The sequence below is a fragment of the Scyliorhinus torazame genome, chromosome 15, assembly GCF_047496885.1.
Source record: "Scyliorhinus torazame isolate Kashiwa2021f chromosome 15, sScyTor2.1, whole genome shotgun sequence".
Taxonomy (NCBI): domain Eukaryota; kingdom Metazoa; phylum Chordata; class Chondrichthyes; order Carcharhiniformes; family Scyliorhinidae; genus Scyliorhinus; species Scyliorhinus torazame.
The window spans coordinates 152,516,012-152,537,280 of record NC_092721.1 but is presented as its reverse complement, the minus strand read 5'-3'; the positions used below and the strand labels follow the sequence as shown (position 1 = coordinate 152,537,280).

At 45.2% G+C, this 21,269-nt stretch overlaps 1 protein-coding gene across 2 annotated transcripts in view; it reads left to right on the top strand.

Annotated features, from left to right (window-relative positions):
- The first annotated feature begins 4,225 nt into the window (after positions 1 to 4,225).
- The window catches only part of flt1 (fms related receptor tyrosine kinase 1), a 315,859-nt gene continuing 298,815 nt past the window's right edge, over positions 4,226 to 21,269 (top strand). Inside the window, exon 1 of one of the 2 annotated variants that reach the window (XM_072476946.1) lies at positions 4,226 to 4,752. In XM_072476946.1, coding sequence (XP_072333047.1) covers positions 4,692 to 4,752 — 61 coding nt within the window. In that variant the 5' untranslated portion in view covers positions 4,226 to 4,691. The remainder of the gene's footprint in view (positions 4,753 to 21,269) is intronic. The other variant, XM_072476945.1, reaches the window with a different exon arrangement.

Here is a 21,269-nt window from a genome sequence, read left to right as displayed (position 1 = left end):
GGTTACTGGGATCGTGCTATGCTCAGTCTTGATGGGCTTCATTGTGTTCTCTTATTTCTTGTGTCATGGGGCTGACTGACTTGTTGAAGTGAGCTTTCTGCTAGGGGTGGGGAGTGAATAATATCTCTAATACCATTGTCTCTCTCTTCACAAAAAAAAATATATAGACAAAGTCAATGGTGAAAGATGATACTTTGAATGCAAGTCTTTGCAGGTAATTAAGTCTTTACAGGACCAGACGGTGCGACTGGAGAGAGCGATAATCATAGGTTAAAGAGGTGTGAATTGTCTCAAGCTGAGACAGTTGGTAGGATTTTGCAAGCCCAGACCAGATGGTGATGGGTGAATGTAGTGAGACATGAATCTAAAGGTCCCGGTTGATAGCCAAGTTCCGCATGCATGAGTATGGCCTTAACCGGCTTGTAGCTTTGAGTTCGAGCTTTGAGACATTTGGATGTGTTGTCTGACTTGATTTTTAGGTGTAGCTCAACTCCAGTCATACAGCCTAATAAATCTTCAAACACCTTCACATACTTCTTCAGAAGTTGTTGCAAGTTGCTCTTTGAATTCACTAATTGATTTACTATAGGCGGGATTCTCCGTCCCCCCGCACCAGATTCTCCGTCTTGCCAGGCGGCCAATGGGGTTTCCCATTGTGGGCAGTCCCACACTGTTGGGAAATCTCCAGGCTGCCGGCACAATGGAGAATCCAGACAGCGGAGAATCCAGCCCTATGTCTCTCTGAAACTCGCCACTATGTTTTGTTGCAACATCTCGCAGCTGCACTTAAAAATCTAACACATTCTTCTTTTTTCCAGAGGTGGAGGATAAGTGTGGGCGGTGTTCAAGGGGGCAGACAAACCATACTCACATGTTTTGGGCTTGCCCAAAATTGGTAGAGTTTTGTGAAGCCTTTTCGAGTTTCAATCAGAGATTTTGGGGGTGAATGTGGCCCCGGGCCCATGGATGGCAATATTCAGGGTTAGGGGATCTGAAGGTGCAGGTGGGGAGTGAGGCTGACATGTTGGACTTTGCTTCCCTGAGAACCTGGAGGATGATCTTGTTAGGGGGGCGGGCCCCGGAGATGCCAAGGTGGCAGGGTGTGTGAGTGACCTGGCGAAATTCCTATATCGGTAAAGATAAAGTGGTCAGAGGAGGGGTTCTTCTCGGGGTGGAGGTTGTTCATCGCTTTCTTTAAGGAATGCTAGGCGTCAGTGAGGAGGGAGGAAGGGGAGTTTGTTTTGTTACGTGGTGTCTTTCTTTTATATTATAGTTATAAAGTAGGCCATGCAATGTGGTCAAGGGAATGGAGGGGTTTTTGTCTGGTGACAAGTGTATAAGGATGATTGTTTTGTGTGTTTGCATTTAAATGGAAAATGCCTTGAATCTTTGTTTTTAAAGTAGGGAGTTTATGCTTCAGTTAAACAAGGCAATAGAGAGACCACATCTTCAGTACTGTGTACAGTATTAGTCTCCTTATTGGTCTCCAGCTCTCCAGAGGCTGGTTTAGTTCAGTGGGCTAGACAGCTGGTTTGTGATGTAGAACAAGGCCAGCAGCACGGGTTCAATTCCCATACCAGCTGAGAATTCTGAATTCTCCCTCTGTGCATCCGAACAGGCGTTGGAATGTGGCGACTAGGGGCTTTTCACAGTAACTTCATTGCAGTGTAATTGTAAACCTCCTTGTGACAATAAAGTTTATTCTTTCTTCTTCTTTATTTCAAGAATGACGTAAATGCGTTGGAACCAGTATACCAGGTTTACCAATGTTTACCAGACTAATACCAGGAATGGGCAGAATGCCTTATGAGAAATTGTTGGACAGACTAGGCTTGCTGGAGTTTACAAGAGTATGAGGTGACTTGATTGAAACCTGGAAGATCCTGAGGGGTATTGACAGGGTGAATGTGGGAGAGGGTGTTTCCTCTTGTGGGGAATCCAGAACTAGGGGTCACTGTTTAAAAATAAGGGATCACTTATTTAAGACAGATGAGGAGAACTCTGTTCTGTCAGAGGGTTGTGAGTCTTTGGAGCTGTTTCTGAAGAGGTGGTAGTAGCAGTGTCTCTGTACATTTTTAAAGCAGAGGGGGAAGGATCTTGGTATGTAAAGGGGTGAAAGGTTATGGGGGGGGGGCAGGCTTAGGTGGCACAGTGATTAGCACTGCTGCCTCACAGCACCAGGGATCCGGGTTCAATCTCGGCCTTAGGTGACTGTGTGTGCAGAGTTTGCACTTTCTCCCCATGTCTGCTCTGGTTTCCTCCCACAGTCCAAAGGTGTGCAGGTTAGGTAGATTGGCCACACTAAATTGCCCCTTTGTGTTCAAAAATGTGCAAGTTAGGTTGGGTTAAGGAGATAGGGTGCAGGAATAGACCGAGGTAGGGTGCTCTTTCAGAGGGTCAGTGGAGACTCAATGGGCTGAATGGCCTCCTTCTGCACTGTAGGGAATCTATGGAATGTGGATTTGAGGTTATCAGATCAGCCACGATCTTATTAAATGGCGGAGCAGATTTGAGGGACCGAATGGCCAACTTCTGCTCCTTGTTGGCCTGTTCCTGTCATATTGAATGACCTAGCAGCTTCCACGGAACTGGATTCTCTGTCAGCGGGATCCTCCGTTTCGCCGGCAGCGCACACGCCCGCGGATTTCCAGACGGCGTGGGCTGCCCGCACAGGAGTCTTGGTCTTTTCCTTCTCCTAGTTTTTAAATTCTCGCCTCTGATGGCCAACCCCAATTGCATCTCGATCCAATTTAACAACAAATACACAGAGTGCATTAAATGTTTCTAATCGTATAACTAAAGTCAAGTATTGGTGGCTCACTGTCACAATGACCCCCAACCCCATTATCACGCTCCAAACAAGAAACTTTTCAATAAAAGCAAATTACTGCGGATGCTGGAATATGAAACCAAAGAGAAAATGCTGGAAAATATCAGCAGGTCTGGCAGCATCTGTAGGGAGAGAAAAGAGCTAACGTTCCGAGTCCAGGTGACCCTTTGTCAAAGAAACTTTTCAATGTCAGATTAAAATTAAGAGCGTGCTTCTGTCCAGTGCCATACTGCAAGTACCACCTCAGTCACTTCTGTTTAGAAATGCACACATGGTGGTTTAGCACAGTGGGCTAAACAGCTGGCTTGTAATGCAGAACAAGGCCAGCAGCACAGGTTCAATTCCCCTACTGGCCTCCCCGAACAAGCGCAGGAATGTGGCGGCGAGGGGCCTTTTCACAGTAACTTCATTGAAGCCTACTCGTGACAATAAGTGATGATTATTATTATTATTATTGTGGCGAAAGTGTTAAAGGGCGTCTTTTCTACTTTGGTTTGCATCAAGGCAAAAACAGCCCCAAACATTAAAAACGAATTCTGAACATAACGCGGCTTCCACTTGGCAAGAATGCGTGGCACATCGGGTTTAACTTCTGATTACTTGAGCTTTCGATCTGGGATCTGAGCAGCAACTTCCTCAGCCCCATCCCATTTGTGTCATGTTTAAATGCTTCTCAACACGCAAATAAGGTGGTTTCCTTCCTGCCAACCGTGAGAATGGCCCAAGTTCCAAAAGAGGAATCAAACACAGGAGGAAACACGCAACAGACAGACCGTGCTCAGTACCTGTGCCTATCCAAATCACCCCCATCCCAGCACAACATATATTCCCAGGTCAAGTTTTAAACTGACTGTCCCGTCCTTCGGCGTTTCAACCAACCGCGGATATACTGACAAACTGCCCTTTATACTAATTTCAGGGAATTGACACTTCATTTTACAAGGGATTGTACCACAATGTAAATAGTTATTCCTGGAATTGAAAGCTCTCTCGTTGTGTTGTGTGGTTTGCAAACGCTGCAATAGTGTCGGGTAAACCAGATGTTGGTCAGGAGCGAGTTTCGGGGGGGGGGGGGACATTTCTTAATGACAGGACATAATTTTTCTTTTCAAGTTAAGGAATAGTTTGGGAGCCAGTTTGCCGGTTTTGTTCTGCACCCTTCGCAAAACCGAGGCCAACTAAAATAATCAGGCTGCTGCTGAAACGCTTCGATTCTGACTCATTCAAAAGCGAAAGTTTCAAACTATCCCCGGAATAACCATGTTGGGCATTCAGTCCGCATGGGATCGCTGGAAAGCGACAATGTCACTGACTGGCTGGCGGTGCAGCGCCATACAACCGTTTCCAAACCCTCTCTCTCTCTCTGGCTAATCTGGAATCAATTCAACCAGAGAGGGAGGAATTAGATGGTCTCAGTCATGTTGGCCGGTGGTGTCCGTCCCCAGATCGCTGCGACGTCATTGGGGTGTAACGTTTCCGAGGCGAGTCGGCAGCAACGGTATAAAAGCACAGGATACTGATCACAGAGTAGAAATTATCCCAGTCTGGGCTCACACTGCACTGGATACATTATTCATGAGCTGAGACCCCCCCCCCCCCCTTAATTCTAGTTATTTGCAAAACGCGCCTTCTGCTGAATCCGAGTTGATGTGAAGGGGCAGAGCTTTGGGGTCGCCCCAGGAGTGTTCGCATTGGACATGTAGACGACTTCATTCCGCTGGCTATTTCACACCCAGAGCTCGCTCCATCGTGCTGACTGACACAGAGAGCAGATAAATAACCTGGGGGAAAGCAGTCTTCATTCAAGAAAACGTCCATCATTCATCCCCACACAAGAAGCAGCCACGTGTTCCACTTCAAGATGTCCTATGTTTTGATAACATTCATGCTGTATAGTCAGGTCGGAAATGTAGTTACAGCACGTAAGTAATATTTTATGTTTGAAATTCTGAGGGAAGCTGGCAATCGTCAAGAAATGTAACTTCTTCCAATGGGTGAAACAAGCAAATTGATTGTCTCGTCCTTCGGGGACTTTAATCAGATGTTGAACCAATCGTGCATTTATTGAAAGGGTGAATTCTTACTCATGCCCATTGCAGGGAACGGTTACTAAATCTGAGAAGTGACATCCCCCGATTGCAGCAAATGACTGTCTAACGGGAACCGGCTATTCCCGGAATCTGAAGGCGCTCGCAATATTCCAGGCGTGGGTAGCCTGTCCTCTGAAAGTGGCGAGTAAGCCCGGAATTGGAATGAGGAACACTGGCTCGCGTTTTATTTTAGTTAATGCATCGTTTTAAAAGGAAGTATGAAACAAGTATGCTTCATTTCGCAATACTCAGTTCTTAATTCATTCAGTGTGTTGCGAGAAAGTAGACAAATCCCATTCGCGGGTTTTCTTTTAACCTTTTTGTTATTTCGTTGGCTGGTACCTGAACTCCAGCAAACCTCGCTCAGCCTCTAGGAGCTCCGTTATTGAAGGGACAGGACGCGTGGTTTTGCACATATTTAATATGTGGGTTCTGGATTGCTAATCTGGGAATTCCCTTGTTGGTACCCGTAGCTTCTTCATATCGGCTGTAGACTTGTACCCTCTCGACCCGCATCACCACCAGGTTCGCTGTCTACGGTCCCGGGTTGATTTGACATCTGGGCAGAGGGAGTCAGCACTTTGCACTAAGCTTTCCCTCTGACCCTCTGCTGATCATTCATATGCACCGAGTTGTGAACTTACCGACTTGCCCTCTCCTTTTTGGAAGGCGGAAAGCTACATTCGAGTGCACGCGTCGCTTCTACTTTCCAAAATGTGGGGTCGTACATATCGCGGAAAATACATAATTAGCATTTGCCCTTCCACTCTTGTAATTATGATGTGGAGATGCCGGCGTTGGACTGGGGTGAGCACAGTACGAAGTCTTACAACACCAGGTTAAAGTCCAACAGGTTTGTTTCGATGTCACTAGCTTTCGGAGCGCTGCTCCTTCCTCAGGTAGTGACATAGTGAAAGCTAGTGACATCGAAACAAACCTTTAACCTGGACTTTAACCTGGTGTTGTAAGACTTCGTACTGTACTCTTGTAATTAGTTAGCACCGGAAGATTAATTAACCCTTCTAATATCCAACACAGACAATGGGACACTCAATTGGTTAACATAATTATTTTCAGTCATCATTTCTAAGCACGTTACTTGTATCATTGATGATAACTATCATTTCACAAGCTGAGGTTTCTAATAGGGACAAAATCAAAATTAGGGTGCTGGAAATCGGAAATGAACCCAGAAAATGCTGCTCAAGTCATATCTGACCCTGCTGAATACCGTAACTGATCTCGCAGAGTATATAATGAAGGTGATGTGGCCCACTCACCTAACCTGAAAGATAACGTTAACACTCCGCATGGAGAAGTGGGCGCGAAGGAGGGGGCTGGAGTCCTGCAGTGGGTCGCAGTTTGTGCAGCGACAGACTGCGGGTGGGTTGACGAAGCGGCCACAGTGTGAGCTGCACGAAGCCAGGCAGATGTGCAGCAAACAGCTCGCACGCACAGCCTGTGAGCCCAACCTACCGCACACAGCCCATCATGCGGCAGCTACCGCAGCTCGATAGTCCGCTTTGAGAGAGAGGTCTCTGCATGAACGGCAGCTTCGAGTGGACAATAATGGAATGGATGACAGATTATAAACTGACTCAGATCAGATTCACATCAGGCCAAATGTACAGATGTCTAAAATAAAACACAATTCCACCACCTCGGAGCGCTCTAATACAGACAAAGTAATTACAATATGCCTTTAATGTGGCAGATTGAATTGTAGTTCAGTAATAGAATAACATTTTAATTGTGTTCAAGATTCACCGGCGTTATGTAAAGTTCTGAAGTGAAATACAGTAAATTACTTGAGGGTTCAGCTTGGATATGAAATCAACAGTTAATGAATTGCTTTCCTCGCACCCTCCCGAATAATGCCCAGAGATAGCCCAGTGAATGTACCAATACTAATTCAACTCATTTTTACCTATTTTGTACTGTAGTGCTATAATAAAGTGAGACTGAGTTGAATGGTTAGCAATCTGATAAATAAAATCATGGAATGTTTCAAGCTGGTAATTTTAAGGGGGAGCCGGCGTGAATGCTACTGTTTATATGTTGGGAAAATAAGCGGTCTTATCTCATAGCACAGGCTCGAAGTCCAGGGGTCAGTAAAGAACCAACATTCGTCAAATGTAATTTCAGGTACATAATACAATTGATTTAGAAACGAAAATGGAAAATCAAGCCATCCTTCATATCATGTGTTCATTGCCCTCAGCCAGCAGTGCTTTCCTCCACATCTGGGATAGGATGGTGTTCACTAATGCTCCTGGCTCAATGATTTCTTCTAATAGCGGGTTCAGCAATTTTGGCGTGCCTATCGAATTAGTTCTGGAGTGCAGCTATGGAGTAGGATCCATTCCAACCTGCCACTGTCTGAGTTGTGCACCTTTGTAGTGAATTGATATCTCAGAACCAGGAGAGAGTTCTGTGGACACCTAGTTATGTATTCTTGCAGAACAATTCTGCATAATATTTTTTTAAATGTCCATAAAATCTTAAGGGCTCCCTGAGTGTCTTAAACCAGGCACGACAATATAATTGATACTTGGTTTCAAACCCAGCAGTGCGAAAGGATTTCCTCAAGGCAGAGGAGGGGGGGGGGGGGGGGTGAGGGGAGTTGCTGTGTGAGACAGGTTCCTCCAACAACACTTAGACAAGAATGTAGCGATAGTTGTATACAATGGAGACAGGCCGGATACTAACAGCGATACATACACTTGAATATCGTTCAAAAATATAACTGCTTTACATTAAAGAAAACATTTTTATTGCTTTTTCATGCAACACAGTTGTGATTATATAGTTCAATACAATTGAGCAAGACAAAAAATGCTGACTATGAAAGAGAAAGTGATATTTTTGCATATCTGATATTTGTGGGATTCAAATAGAAGCATATATTTGAAGAATATACTTGAGATTGTCAACCAGAATATACTTGAGATTGTCAACCAGCTAAAAAAAAATGGGTGGCCAATGATAATTTGAAAGATGGATTTTGATAAGTTATCTTTATCAATTGCTAAATTATATTATTAACAGGAGGGCCTGAACATTATTCAAATAATAGCTGCAGTTTTTTAATTTCCTGCATCACGTTTTGGTACAGTGGCATCTCCACCATCCAGTTTAAGATGTATAGTGCCACAATAAGCTTTCACAAAAGGAAAAAGAGAAACTTTACTTTGGAACTAGGAAATGTGGAGCCACAGTTTCCATTCTGAAACACACACACAGCAGGAGCATTGTCCAGTTGTCTGAGAGTGAAATCTTGGTAAATTAATGAGTGATTGATCAGCACAGTCACAACAACAATTAAATGCACTTTTACTCTTTCTCACTTCCATTGTAGTAATCAAGTGGACCCAGGCAAACGGATTAAAGAAAAAAATTGTTTCCATTATGATTAAACAACAACTAAGTTAATTTAAAATTGATATTCTTAATATTTATCCAGAGTTTAGTTTGTCTTCCTTTCAGCATTTCACTGCACACTAGACACTGTACTAAAGTGTGGTATGAGTGACAATTTCCAGTATTTGTGTGTCCTGCTTTTTGCTTTGTTGTACAAAGCACTGCAACATGTTGGAACTTATCAACATTTACCCTAAATTGAGGTCACTGCATCTAAAAACTTCACAGCATGGAGAAAGGGCCTTTTTAGTATGTCAATGTATGTCATTGCTTTTCACTTCTGATTGTTCTGTTCTCGGACCTCAGGGCTTTCCTTTATACTTCTTCAGGAGTTCAGAAGGATTTATTTTACTCCATTGCACAGTTTTGAGCTAAAGCTACAGGGTGCTCAGAGAGATAGCTACAGTAATATATCTAAATATTTTTAAAACATATTTTGGTAGCTTGACTTACAATAGACTTAGCCTTCAGTTTTATTCAGGTTAAGATTCAAAGTAGCCATCATTTTTTGGCAATATAACTCTGATGGATTTTCACCCTTATGATTACAGAAAGATGTATATTTGACAATGTATGGGACAATGCATGAGAAGATGTTTAATGGGGCTTGAAATGTATGCAGAAGGACCACTGTGCAAAACCATTGCTGCATGATTGATAACTTTATTGCAAGCTGATGGCTATTTAGATCTTAAAGGTCAGGGGCTCTGTACACACCATGATTTGTTAAAGTGAATTAGAGTTGTCTTCCATTAAAACTACCTTAACGTGGTTCAAAATACATTGACAAAACACCAGCATCTCTCAGAGATCATATAGTTGTAAAATATGCCACGCAAAATGTTGACAGAAGTGAAATTTGTAAATTAATCAATTGTTTTAACTTACGAATGTAATAGCAGGGGAGTAATGCATAGGTAAAAGTGCCAAATAATGTCAATTATGCGTAAAGGTTTTAAAAAATAAATTTAGAGTACCAAATTCAATTTTTTTACCAAATGAGGGGCAATTTAGCGTGGCCAATTCACCGCCCCTGCACACCTTTAGGTTGTGGAGGTGAGACCCAGGCAGACATGGGGAGAATGTGCAAACTCCAGTATTGCTCAAAGGTACTTCTATTTTTCTTTTATGCATAATACCACCCTTTATCAGAGTGATTCATAGAAATAAGTTACAGATTTTAATAAAATTGAGATGTCCCGTAGATTTGAAAATAAATTCTTACTCACAGTCACACACCATATGATTAAATGCTTACATGCAAAACTGACTTGGAATTGGTGCCCCTGCACGAATAGTCCCTACCATTTTCAGGACTATTCTTTATCTGAGTGTATGCTGAAAAGTTTTTGTGGGTTAATGAAGAGTTCCTACCCTCTTGGAGGTTATTTAAAAAGGGAGTAATATTGGAATTAATTTATGTGGCTTCAACATTTTTGTGTTTTTCTCAGCCTTCTTTTGCAATCACAAAAAGTAGCCTCAGTAGGGTGTAGGTCATTGCAGGGTAGGCTCCTGACCGTCGCTCGGTGACAGACTAATTGATAAATTACAATGTATTTTCAAGCAATGACCTTTTAGAGAAACTTGTGCAGGAATAATGTGGGTAGGATTTAACATCTTCACAATACTGACATCAGTATCTTCCCAAAGCCAAATCAACTAAGCTGATTTATTACTCTTCCCCTCACTGTACTTATAGAACAAATTGTTAAGACTATTTACACATGAATGTATGTGTGTTATGGGGATTTTGTAAAAGAATATCGCAATGTTTATGAACCTGCCATTATTGTTATGTATTTCTCCTCACATATTCTATGAAGAATACATGATATGCGCCAATACTTTCTATGGTGAAAGTACATTTTGGATGCCTTCTTTTTCAAGAATTATATTCTAAGATAGTTCTGCTTATCAAAGTAGATCAGCGTGAGGAAAAATAATACTTTTCCATTTCAAGCTTTCATTTTAAGTGTTCAGCAGTCCAGAGAAAACATGGTTTATGTCTAAGTGCTGTGAAATTTGGCTCCTTGGTGTCTGGTTATTCAGCACCATTACTGTTGTATTGTCTTCAAAATGGCATCTGTGAATCATGCGCACACTTCTGGTGCTAACCGGACTGGACACCATTTTGGTAAGGATGGTAGTGTATGGGTAGGGAATGTCTGCCAGAAGCACAGAGTAGGCAGAACCTGACATCAATCAGCATATCATGCTGATATGATGCCAGAGCTGACATGTTGGATTCAGTGCACTCTCTTATTAATGCTTTCTCTTAACCTCACACAACTGAACACATTTTGATATCAGAAAGGACCCCACACCAGCAATATTTAATCGGATCACCAACTACTTTCAGATTAGTTGCTGGTTAACTTGTAGTGGCTACGCCATGATGGTAGAAGTGTTTGATGAGTTGCAGAGTTGTTTAAAGTTGCTGAAGTCTACATGTGTATGTGCTGAAGAACTTTGTTCTGGCTGCCAGACATATATAAAAATCACTTGCTCTCAGACATAGGTGAAGCCGTATGTATTCCTCTTGTACTACAGCATGGTAATGAGAATGAGGTGAGACAAAGCAGGGCAAGCTATTGGAAGAGGGAGGAGGTAGAGTGGGGAGAAGAATTCTTAGCAGGAGGTCATATCTATTCAGGACAATCAGGTGCAATTCACCTACCTGGACATCAATCAGGAACAGTGGGTGAAATTTAATCAGTTGCATAGCATTCCCAATGGCGGTATCAAGATAATTTCTGCTTCCATGTTAGGAACTGGTGCCCACCCAATTGATATTAAAATGTAAAAGGTCAGCAAAACATGTGCCAATGCGAAGCATGGGGCATTTCCATTGGAAGATTCTGCTATCAGGTGACAGTTACACAGGTCCGGGCAGGCTATAAAAGAGCTGCCTGGACAAGCTGGGAGGCTGTGCATCAAGGCCTTGAATTCCACTTGTACCTTTGTTTGTTCTGCAGTTTTGTCAGTTTATTTTTACAACTCTTCACAACCATTAGCCTCCCTTAAATATATTTCCCTCCCAGTCAATCTCCCCATGCTAATGTATTAAAATCTATTGTCCTGGAAGCTCCCCCCACCCAACTCACCATCATGTTTATGCCCTTTACAAGTATAATTTGAGATGTCCGAACAAAGACATTGATTGTCCACAGTTCAGGGTGGCTTCCCTGCAGATTATCCTGCAGGCTGTCAGGGAGTGACAGGGGGTGCACTTCCCGAGCAATGACAACAGGAGACACTCCTGCCTATCCAAGATGGTGTGGGTGGAGATTACAGAGGAGGTTAGCAACTGTGTGGTCCACCATTATGGCTGCAGTGCCGGAAAAAGATCAATGACTTCCTTCAATCTGTCCGGGTAAGTGTCAAGTTGTCATGGGATTGTCCCTCATGTGGGTATCAGACCATTTATGTGTGCAAGCGCACAGCTAGATTAGCAGACAAATGTCTGATCAGCCTCGTGACTATATGACACTTGAGGCTAAAGCATGTGGCAGTTTGGTTTGAGTGAGGGATTTGATACAAACCAACATATTTATGGGCCAGTATATGCGATGGATATGCATGCTGGCAAAGGGGTCATTTAATATTTGTCAAGTCACTAATATCCACTTTCTCCTGCAGGACAAGCAGACCCATAATTAAAAGGAAAGGACAAAGACAAGTGGTACTTGATCTCAAGGTCCTCACTCCTGTTGACGAATAAATCCTCTAGATAGTTGGGAAACAGGGAGGCCGACCCTTTGCTGATGGCAAAGCTGAAGTGGCAAGGCAGCAGAATGAGAATGCATCGAGCCTGGTGCTGCCATATTGCGCACTTCGGCCCTGAAAGGATTGTGCTGTGCTCGTAGACTCTGTGGAACTTTAACTTTCTTTCTGTTCTCCTTTACAGTTGCCCACATCCAGATCTGGGGCATAATCCACTGGAGACTGAAGACTCCACCTCTGGGCACAATGACACCAGCCATCCTGAGGATGCATCATCACCTACCCCTCCCGCACCCTCCACCAGCTCAGATACACTCACCCAGGTCATGAAGGGATCGAATTTAGAATCTGGGCCACATTTTGGTGAGCACAGCGCAGACACATCCCAGCAGCTGATGGAAGCTATGATATCTGAGGTCCTGGACACTCAGATGACTGCTGCGGATCAGGCCCCTGCTAAGTTCCAGGCTAATGACGGGCCCCAAGAAATTTGCTGAAAATGCAGCAAAGGTTAGGGGAAGATATGGTGGAATTGCCAGAATTTATTTGCAGAGTGCCGAGGAGTTCATGCATGCCATGAGTTATGTCTTTTCTCAAGCATATGAGTGCATGGTTTCCTCCATGGAGAGATTGGGGGCCACTTTGGAGAGCTGGTCGAGCAGTCAATTCGTGTGAACTCTGACCTGCACTCCGTCATTTTAGTCATTGATGTCATACAGCAACGGATAGGTGAGAGAAGGATGAGGTACCTTCCTCCAGGTGCCCCTTCTCAGGGAGATAGGGATGTGTCCTTGAACACTCTGATGGAAGAGGAGCCTGAGCCATTTACTCTGGGACTTCCTCTCAGGACACCTCCAGGGTGAACAACCTCTCATCTTCCCCTTGGCCATTGACCCTATTGCCTTCAGCAGACATGACCAAGGAGGATGCCCCTGCCACCCTCAGTAGGATGGGAAATCACACTCAGCAGCCTGCCTCCACCTCAGCTGCTAGTGTTCGTACGACCAAGACCTGGTGGTAGAAAAAGAAAACTTAACAATTTATTAGAGCACAAAGGTAGCACAGAGGTTTATTATGACATGTAAATATTGTACAATATATTGTTTCTACTTTATTCACGTGTCCGTCATTATCCATTTTAGGGACTTGATTAGTCAGACACCTAACTATATTGTCATGTTGCATGGCTGGCACTCGCGGCTGCAGGGGAATGTTATACATTTACTTTATTGTATAAGAGACTACAGTGTTGTTTGTTGGTGACCAGTCTTTATTTAGTGTTTATGTGTGTGTCAATTTTGATGTTCGCCAATCTGTGGGATTTCGGGGAACATGCAGGTTCTGCAGACACTCCATTATTGCCAAGGAGATTGCCTGAGATTATGTTCCACAGGGACAATTGAATTTCCTTATGTGAAATCGATCACCTCCAATGATGCGGTAGGTTCTGATGTTTTGGTCATTATGGGCATTAAACGGTCATTATATGCCTTCAGGGTATTATGCCCACTGATGCATCAGTTTTCCAGACAAGTGTGTGTGACAGATATCCACACCCCTTGCTATTCTAAGTAGTAGAAGATGCAGGTTCAGGTTTAATTTCTTGGAGGGTGTGGGTTGAGGAGGAGAGGGGAGGAGGGAGCGGTTGGTGTTGGTGGGTGTGGAGGTGTTGTTGATGGAAGCTGGCAGGGGTTGGTAGACAACCTGAGTAGACAAATCTGTCCCAGGGATGGAAGAATGGTTGTGTAAGCTCCTTAATCTTGGTTGAATATTTATGTGTATTAGATTGTCCCTGGTATCCCCAGCACGTCTCTCCTCGGCTTTGAATCCATTAGAAACTCATTCACATTCATGTTCTCTTCCTGAGGCTCATCCCATTCATCTTTACCAAATTGTGCAGAGCACAACATACCACGACTATCTGTGAAACATTGTGTGATACATAATGCAGAGTCCCTCCGGATCTGTCAAGGCAGCAGAGGTGCATTTTTGACATGCCAATGATCATTTTGACATGCCAATGATCTATTCGATGATGGCTCTGGTGGGGGTGTTGGCTTCATTGTCGCGAATTTCCACTCTTCTGATGGTATCATCAACCAGGACCGGAGCGGACAGCCTCGCCAAACATAATCCAGCTGGCAATCTGAACAAGGACTTCGAAAAGCTCAAAAAGTCGTAGGTTCCACAAGATATACAAGTTATGAGAACTAACTAGGAAATGAGTACAACCTGCATGATTCTTTGCCTGTGGTCGCTAACCAGTGGACAGTAAGAGGAATCCCTTGTGGTTCACATGTGCCACTGGAAGCTGTAATACAAATGAGTGCAGTCAGTTGCCCCTTGCACACCACGGAAAATGAGCGATAACCACAAAGTCCAGTGCCTTGCCTAGCTGGCTGTCATCATCAGTGGTGAACCTAACAAACACATTGGCACAATGGAAGAGGGCATTGGTCACCTCTTTGTTGCATCTGTGTGTGGCAGTCTGTGACATGTTACACAAGTTACTTGTGAAGCTCTGATGGCAGCCGGTGGTGAAAATGTTGAGTGGCGTGACCACTGGATTGGAGGAGCTGCCAAATCCATGTGACTGCATGTCTCACTGCAGGATACAACACATTTTAGTGACTGCCTCAGGTACTGCTGATATTTCCCCATGGTAGGGCCAGCAGGCTTTGTTGTCTTAATATGTTTGAGGGGGGTGGACCTAGGTAGAGTGCGTTTCGGAGCTTCGGTGCAGATTTGATGGGGCAAAGGGCCTTCTTCTGCACGGTAGGGATTGTATGGATTGCTTGCTTTCATCGGGGGTGGTATACTCATGTGTTCTACCATAGGTACAGCCTGGATGGTGTCAGCTGCTACTGCGAATTCATGGTTGAGAAGTTGTTGAAAATGTCCTTTCTAACATTGACGGATGGCAATGTCATCCTTAAGGAGAGAAATATCACTTGGTGAGTGAAGGGATTTTGCTAATTTGACCTTGGTCAATAGATGTGCTTGGTGGCTCCAAAAAAACTTTTCATGTCATGAGGATCAGCAGAGTGTTGGATCTCTCAGGCTTTCTCTTCCCACCACATGTTCTCTATCTTTTGGATTTGTCTCTGTGCATCAATCTTGAGCTGTTTTGATGCTGCCTTCTTGACTGGTGATCTTGGGTTATTCTGCCAGCCAATGAAGGCTGCTCGTTTTTGTTCAAGAAGGTTAAGATGGTCACATATGTCAGCATTATTTTCAGCAAAACAATCCTGGTGATGATAATGCACAAACACAATGGACTGGACCCTGGAGTCTAGTACAGCTGAGTTTATCTGATCCCACTGTTCTGAAATTGAGTTGAATGTATGAAGAATTTCCAGATTGGTTGTGAGTTGAGCTCAGAATTCCTGTCTCTGGTTTGGCTGTTTTCGGGCTGAGACACTGATCTTCTCCATCTCCAGCTTGTGCGTCTTATAATGTCTTGGTGCTAGGTAGATGTTCATCACCGATCAAACAAGTCCATGATCTGTTCAGCAGGCATGAGTCTCCTGCAATGATTGAGTGATATAGACATTGCTTAGATCTTTGATCTGAACAATGACATAATCCAGGGGATACCAATGCTTTGATCTAGGATCCTCCATGTAGTTTTGTATTTGTCCTTTTGGCATAAGAGGGTGTTTGTTATAATGAGGCCATGTTGAATGCACTTTGTCAGCAGGAGTGTGCTATTTGCATTGGCTTTTTCCACGCCGCTATTCTCAATGGTTCTGCTCCAGCCATTGCAATTACAACCAACTATGGCATTACAGTCCCACAGAATCATAGAATCATACAGTACAGAAGAGGTCATTCGGTCCATCAAGCCTGCACTAACAAAACTCTACTCTAAATCTACACTAATCCCACTTCCCAGCACTTGGCCCATAGCTTTGAATGTTATCCTGATGAAAACAGCACAGTCACAGATGCTGCAGCCCAAAGTCACCTCTGTCTCAACGTAAGTGTCTAATTATCCAAAAACCTTCGTACAGTGGCATTGTGGCACAGTGGTTAACAGTGCTACCTCACAGCACCAGGGACTCGGGTTCAATTCCGACCTTGGGTGACTGCCTGTGTGGAGTTTGCACATTCTCCCTGTGTTTGCGTGGGCTTCATCCAGGTGCTCCAATTTCCTCCCACAGTCTAAAGATGTGCAGGTTAGGTGGGGCTATGGGGTTACCAGAATAGGGTGGGGGAATGGGCCTAGGTATGGTGCTCTTTCAGAGGGTCGGTCCAGACTCGATGGGCCAAATGGCCTCCTTCTGCACAGTAGTGATTCTATGGGTTTAGCTGTGCCTGTGAAAATTCTTGTCTGGGGTCTCACATTCAAAGTTACTCGTGTTACCAATCCTCCATTGCCATAGGACTTGGTAATTAGACTCTGGCAAAAGCCTATGTGAGGATTTGTTTAACTTGGGAACCGGGAGGGGCTGTCATTGTCCACAAGATCTTGACGGGTTAGTGATCAGATATTGGTGACATGTCAAACTAGAATGGATGGGACCACTTTGCCACTGAAGTGTTATCCTGAAGATAACACTTCTCCACCTTTGTGGCCGGTGAGATGGACAGTCTTCCTCCACCTGTTCAACTGTTGAGGGCATTTTAGACAATACTTTGTCAGGCACTTCCCTCCGATCTTGCTGCCATGGATGGCCCTACCAGGAGCAGGGTGCTTTTGATTACATCATTCAAGAGATCGTCAGAGCGCATCAGCTTTTTCCACCACGTCAAATGGTGATCCATGATAACATGGCCTGAAGTGTACAGCATGCATATACCCAAAGCCATGCTGCCACATAAAATGTGATAGACGAAGCCACTGGTAAATCTTGCAGCCTGATCTGTCATTTCTGTCACCTGCACTGCGATGCCACCAACGAATATATCTTCCCCTCCACGATTGTTCACTCTGCAACACCCTGGCCTACTCCTCAATCACCCCAGTACTCTACTCCTTCCCACAACTCCTTTCCATGGAAGCGCAGGAGATGCTCTTTTTACCTCCTCTCCCCTCACCATTAAAGGCTCTGAACACTCCTTCCAAGTGAAACAATGATCTACATATAATTCTTCCAATTTAGTATACTGAAGTCACTATTCACTATGCGGTGTCCTCTACATTAGTGAGATTGAACATAGATTTCATGACTGCTTTGTTGAACATTTCTGTTCAGTCTACAAGCATGACCCTGGGTTTTCAGTCATCTGCCATTTTAATTCTCCAACTTGCCCTGAAGCTGATATTGCTGTCCTCTGTTTCCTGCAGTGGCCAAGTTGGTACCAGACTCCACCAAGATCCTCAACATTGAATGAAGGCTTTCTGGCAGACCTGCTCGTGCATCAGGCATTTCATTGCGATACTCATTAGCCTTCTTCTGTAGGCTGCCTCATCAAAGTCCTTATCTGTCTCTACAGCAGAATTCATGTCCAACCTCACCCTCTGGTGAGCTGGCACCTGGTCTTCCCTTGTTCCCCTGTCCTGCCTGCAGGCCCCTCGTGTCCGGTGGCTCACCAGATGCAGATCGTGCCTCTAAGCTATCCATTAAAATATATTCAATGTTCGTATCTGAGCTGATGGCTCCAAATATGAGAATAAGTGACTACGTTTCTTCTTTATCACTGCCTTCCTGCTCTTTCATCTCTTGTTCTTCCACCACTGCTAAACCAGGCACAAGGATGAGGTTAGGGGAAAGACAACAGAAAAATGACTTGCAAGCTTACATCATCCACAGCTGCAAGTCAGAAAAGATTTTGGGTGATAGGATGTGGGTGTCACTGGCTGGGCCAGCATTTATTGCCAAACCCTAATTATGTTTGAACTGAGTGCCTTTCAGAGGGCATTTTAAGAGTCAACCACATTGCTGTGAATCTGGATTCACATGTAGGACAGACCAGGGGCGTCATTCTCCGACCCCCCAGTGGGTCGGAGAATGGCCGTTGGCCGCCGTGAATCCCGCCCCCGCTGGTTGCTGAAGTCTCCGGTACCGGATATTCGGCGGGGGCGGGAATCGGGCCGCGCCGGTTGGCGGGCACCCCCGCTGGATTCTCCGGCCTGGATGGGCCGAAGTCCCGCCGATAAATTGCCTGTCCCGCCGGCGTAAATTAGAGTACCTATTTACCGGCGGGACAAGGCGGCGTGGGTGGGCTCCGGGGTCCTGGGGGGGGGGGGCGCGGGGCGATCTGACCCCGGGGGGTGCCCCCACGGTGGCCTGGCCCGCGATCGGGGCCCACCGATCCGCGGGCGGGCCTGTGCCGTGGGTGCACTCTTTCCCTTCCGCCTCCGCAACGGTCTCCACCATGGCAGAGGCGGAAGAGACTCTCCCCACTGCGCATGCGCGGGAAACTGTCAGCGGCCGCTGACGCTCCCGCGCATGCGCCGCCCCGACATGTCATTTCCGCGCCAGCTGGCAGGGCAACAAAGGCCGTTTCCGCCAGCTGGCAGGGCGGAAATCCCTCCGGCGCCGGCCTAGCCCCTCAATGTTGGGGCTCAGCCCCCAAAGATGCGGAGCATTCCGTACCTTTGGGGCGGCGCGATGCCCGTCTGATTGGCGCCGTTTTGGGCGCCAGTCGGCGGACATCGCGCCGTTTGGGGAAAATTTCGCCCTAGATGTGGATAGCAGGTTTCCTACCCTAAAAGACATTAGTGAACCAGATGGGTCTTTACAACAATAGTTTCATGGTCATCATTAGACTTTTATTCCAGATGTTTCATTGAATTCAAATCTCACCATCTGTTATGACAGGATTCAAACACTGGTCCCTAGAGCCTTATGCTGGGTCTCTGGGTGGGGGAGTGGAATACAAATTTGATGTTGGGAATGAGTCTTAATTCCGAGAAATTGTTGAATGGACACGTGGTACACTGAGCAGCCTATCAGGCTAGTGGCACAATTGGTGTGATAGGGCCTTTGAAAGTACAGTCACTGACCTGGATCTCTTGCATGAGGTAATTGAACTTGTTTGAACAAAGTTTGCGCCTTGCTTGCATTGCAAGAAACTGAATGCGGTAATCACTCACCACAATCCCCATGGCTGTTTTCAGGGCCTGTACAATTGTATGGTGAAGATCTCTTGACTCTGTCCCAGCTACATTATATAACCATGACTTTAAAAACCATATGCTGATCTCACTTCGATGGTCAGTCGGACCCCTGGCTGCATTGTCAGTGGAGATCAATGGATTGGCTACCGCTGGGGCTGCCATCCCTATTCAGGACAGTGGCTTGCATCACCCACCTCCTCCCGACAAGAACTTCCAGCTAATCAGTGGGTCAGCAGCTCATCAGCTTCAGCAGGAGCAGTGGCCACGGGTGGGACTGCACTGGGAAGAGGAATGTGCAGTGATGGATGAACACCCTCACAACCAGGTAAATGGGATCTGCAGTTGCCAGGACCAATCAAACAGGTAGTGACAAGGTGGTGGTGGGAGGGTAGGGGTTGGTGAGGGAAGGTGGCACCATTGTTGTGGGATACAATTGGGGTCCCTCTGGATACTAAAGAGTGACCAAAAATGAATGCCCACCGGAGGCCTCCAGATTTTACCTAGTAGTCGCCCCATGCAACAGAAAACCTCCTAAGTGCCTGTAAGATGTCAGCGAAAACAGGAAGAGGCCCTCCATTGGCCACTTAAATGACTCAATTGGACTGGCAAAATGGTATGGCGACAGGAAGAGAACAGGCAAGCCACACACTGCCTTTCTGTGCCTCTTGACAGCCGTTTCACATTGCCTTTTTCGGGGAAGGCCAGCTGTAGTAAGTGCCACTGGACAGTGTCAGACCTTCCCTGTGATCAAGGACCCCAGGGCTGAGCCCCACCCGCTGAGAGTTGCTGTCAACTCCATTTAATGGCAGCACCATCAGGGAGGTGGTAACTGCTGCTGGTCTAACACCCACCTGAGGTTTAGGATCATTGCTGGATCCAAGCCTATATATAGGTGAATGATGGTTGGATGGGAGTCTCGGAGAGGAAAAATGGAGGTTGGCAGCAAGGGCAGAGGGTGGCTTTCAATGGGCTCTCCTCTCTTCCCGTTGCTGGGGTCTTTGAGTGCCTTTGAACAAGGGACACCTCCTAGCAGCCCTCAAACCCAACAGAGTTTGCTTTACGGGTTTCCTGCATGGCGGGCTCCCACTGCAGCTGCCTATGTATAAGCATCAGCTGGACGAGGCCTATAATTGGTCTGTCCACAGCTCTTCCCACTATGAACTTAATAAGGGTGGAGGCTGGAAGTTGGCGGATTTCCCACCCACCGCTCTCCCGTCTGATGAAATTACCCAGGGGGTGGTATGAAAATCTGCCCCTAAGAGTTAACTTGGCTCAATAGTGGCACTGTTACCCCTGACAGAAGATTCAAAACTAGACTGTTACTTCACCACAGTACTGAGGGAAAGCTGCATTGTAGGAGATTTCTCTTTTTTTGCATGAAATATTAAATCTAAGCATCCACTGCCTGTTAAGTTGGAGGTAAAGGATTATATAGCACTATCTAAAGAAGAAAAGGAAGCTCTTCTAGCCAAAGTTTTCCCCACCAAAAATAAATTCACAGTCAATTGCTTCAAGCTAATTTCTTGTTTGAAGAAACTTACTGTGCAAATTAGCTGCTATATTTGTCTTTATAAACAAGAGTGATTGCACTCTAACAGCAATTCATATGCTGTGACGTGTTTAGTCTTAGGATGCGATTAGGTGCTATAGAAATGCAACTCCGTCACTATATGATCCTGTCAATGTTATCGTGAAGTAGTATCAAGTTGGCTCATTTTATTCCACAACAAAAAGGGGTTGCATAATCTATTATTTAAGTGTTCAGAGGAATGGGCAATAAATAGGTAAATTTCTCCGTGAAAGTGATATTTGATCATTTCTATATTGAATGTAATGTAAACCATCTTGTTTGTCTCAGGTGAATGCTTTTCAACGGGCCTCTTGTTTAAATGGAGAAATATCAGCACAATTGAGATTATTATTGTTATGCTTATGGGTTTGGATAGTAGAGCATTTTCCAGATTGTAGAAGTCCACTGGCAGGAGTGACCATGAAACTGAATCTTAAGAGAAATATAAGGGCTGACTTTTCATTCGGCTGCAGAGATGGGACCAGAGGGTGATAATTTTGACACCACCTGCTGGTGGGAGGTCACACTGCTGAGTACATGGCCATCTGCTGGTGGGAGGTCACACTCCTG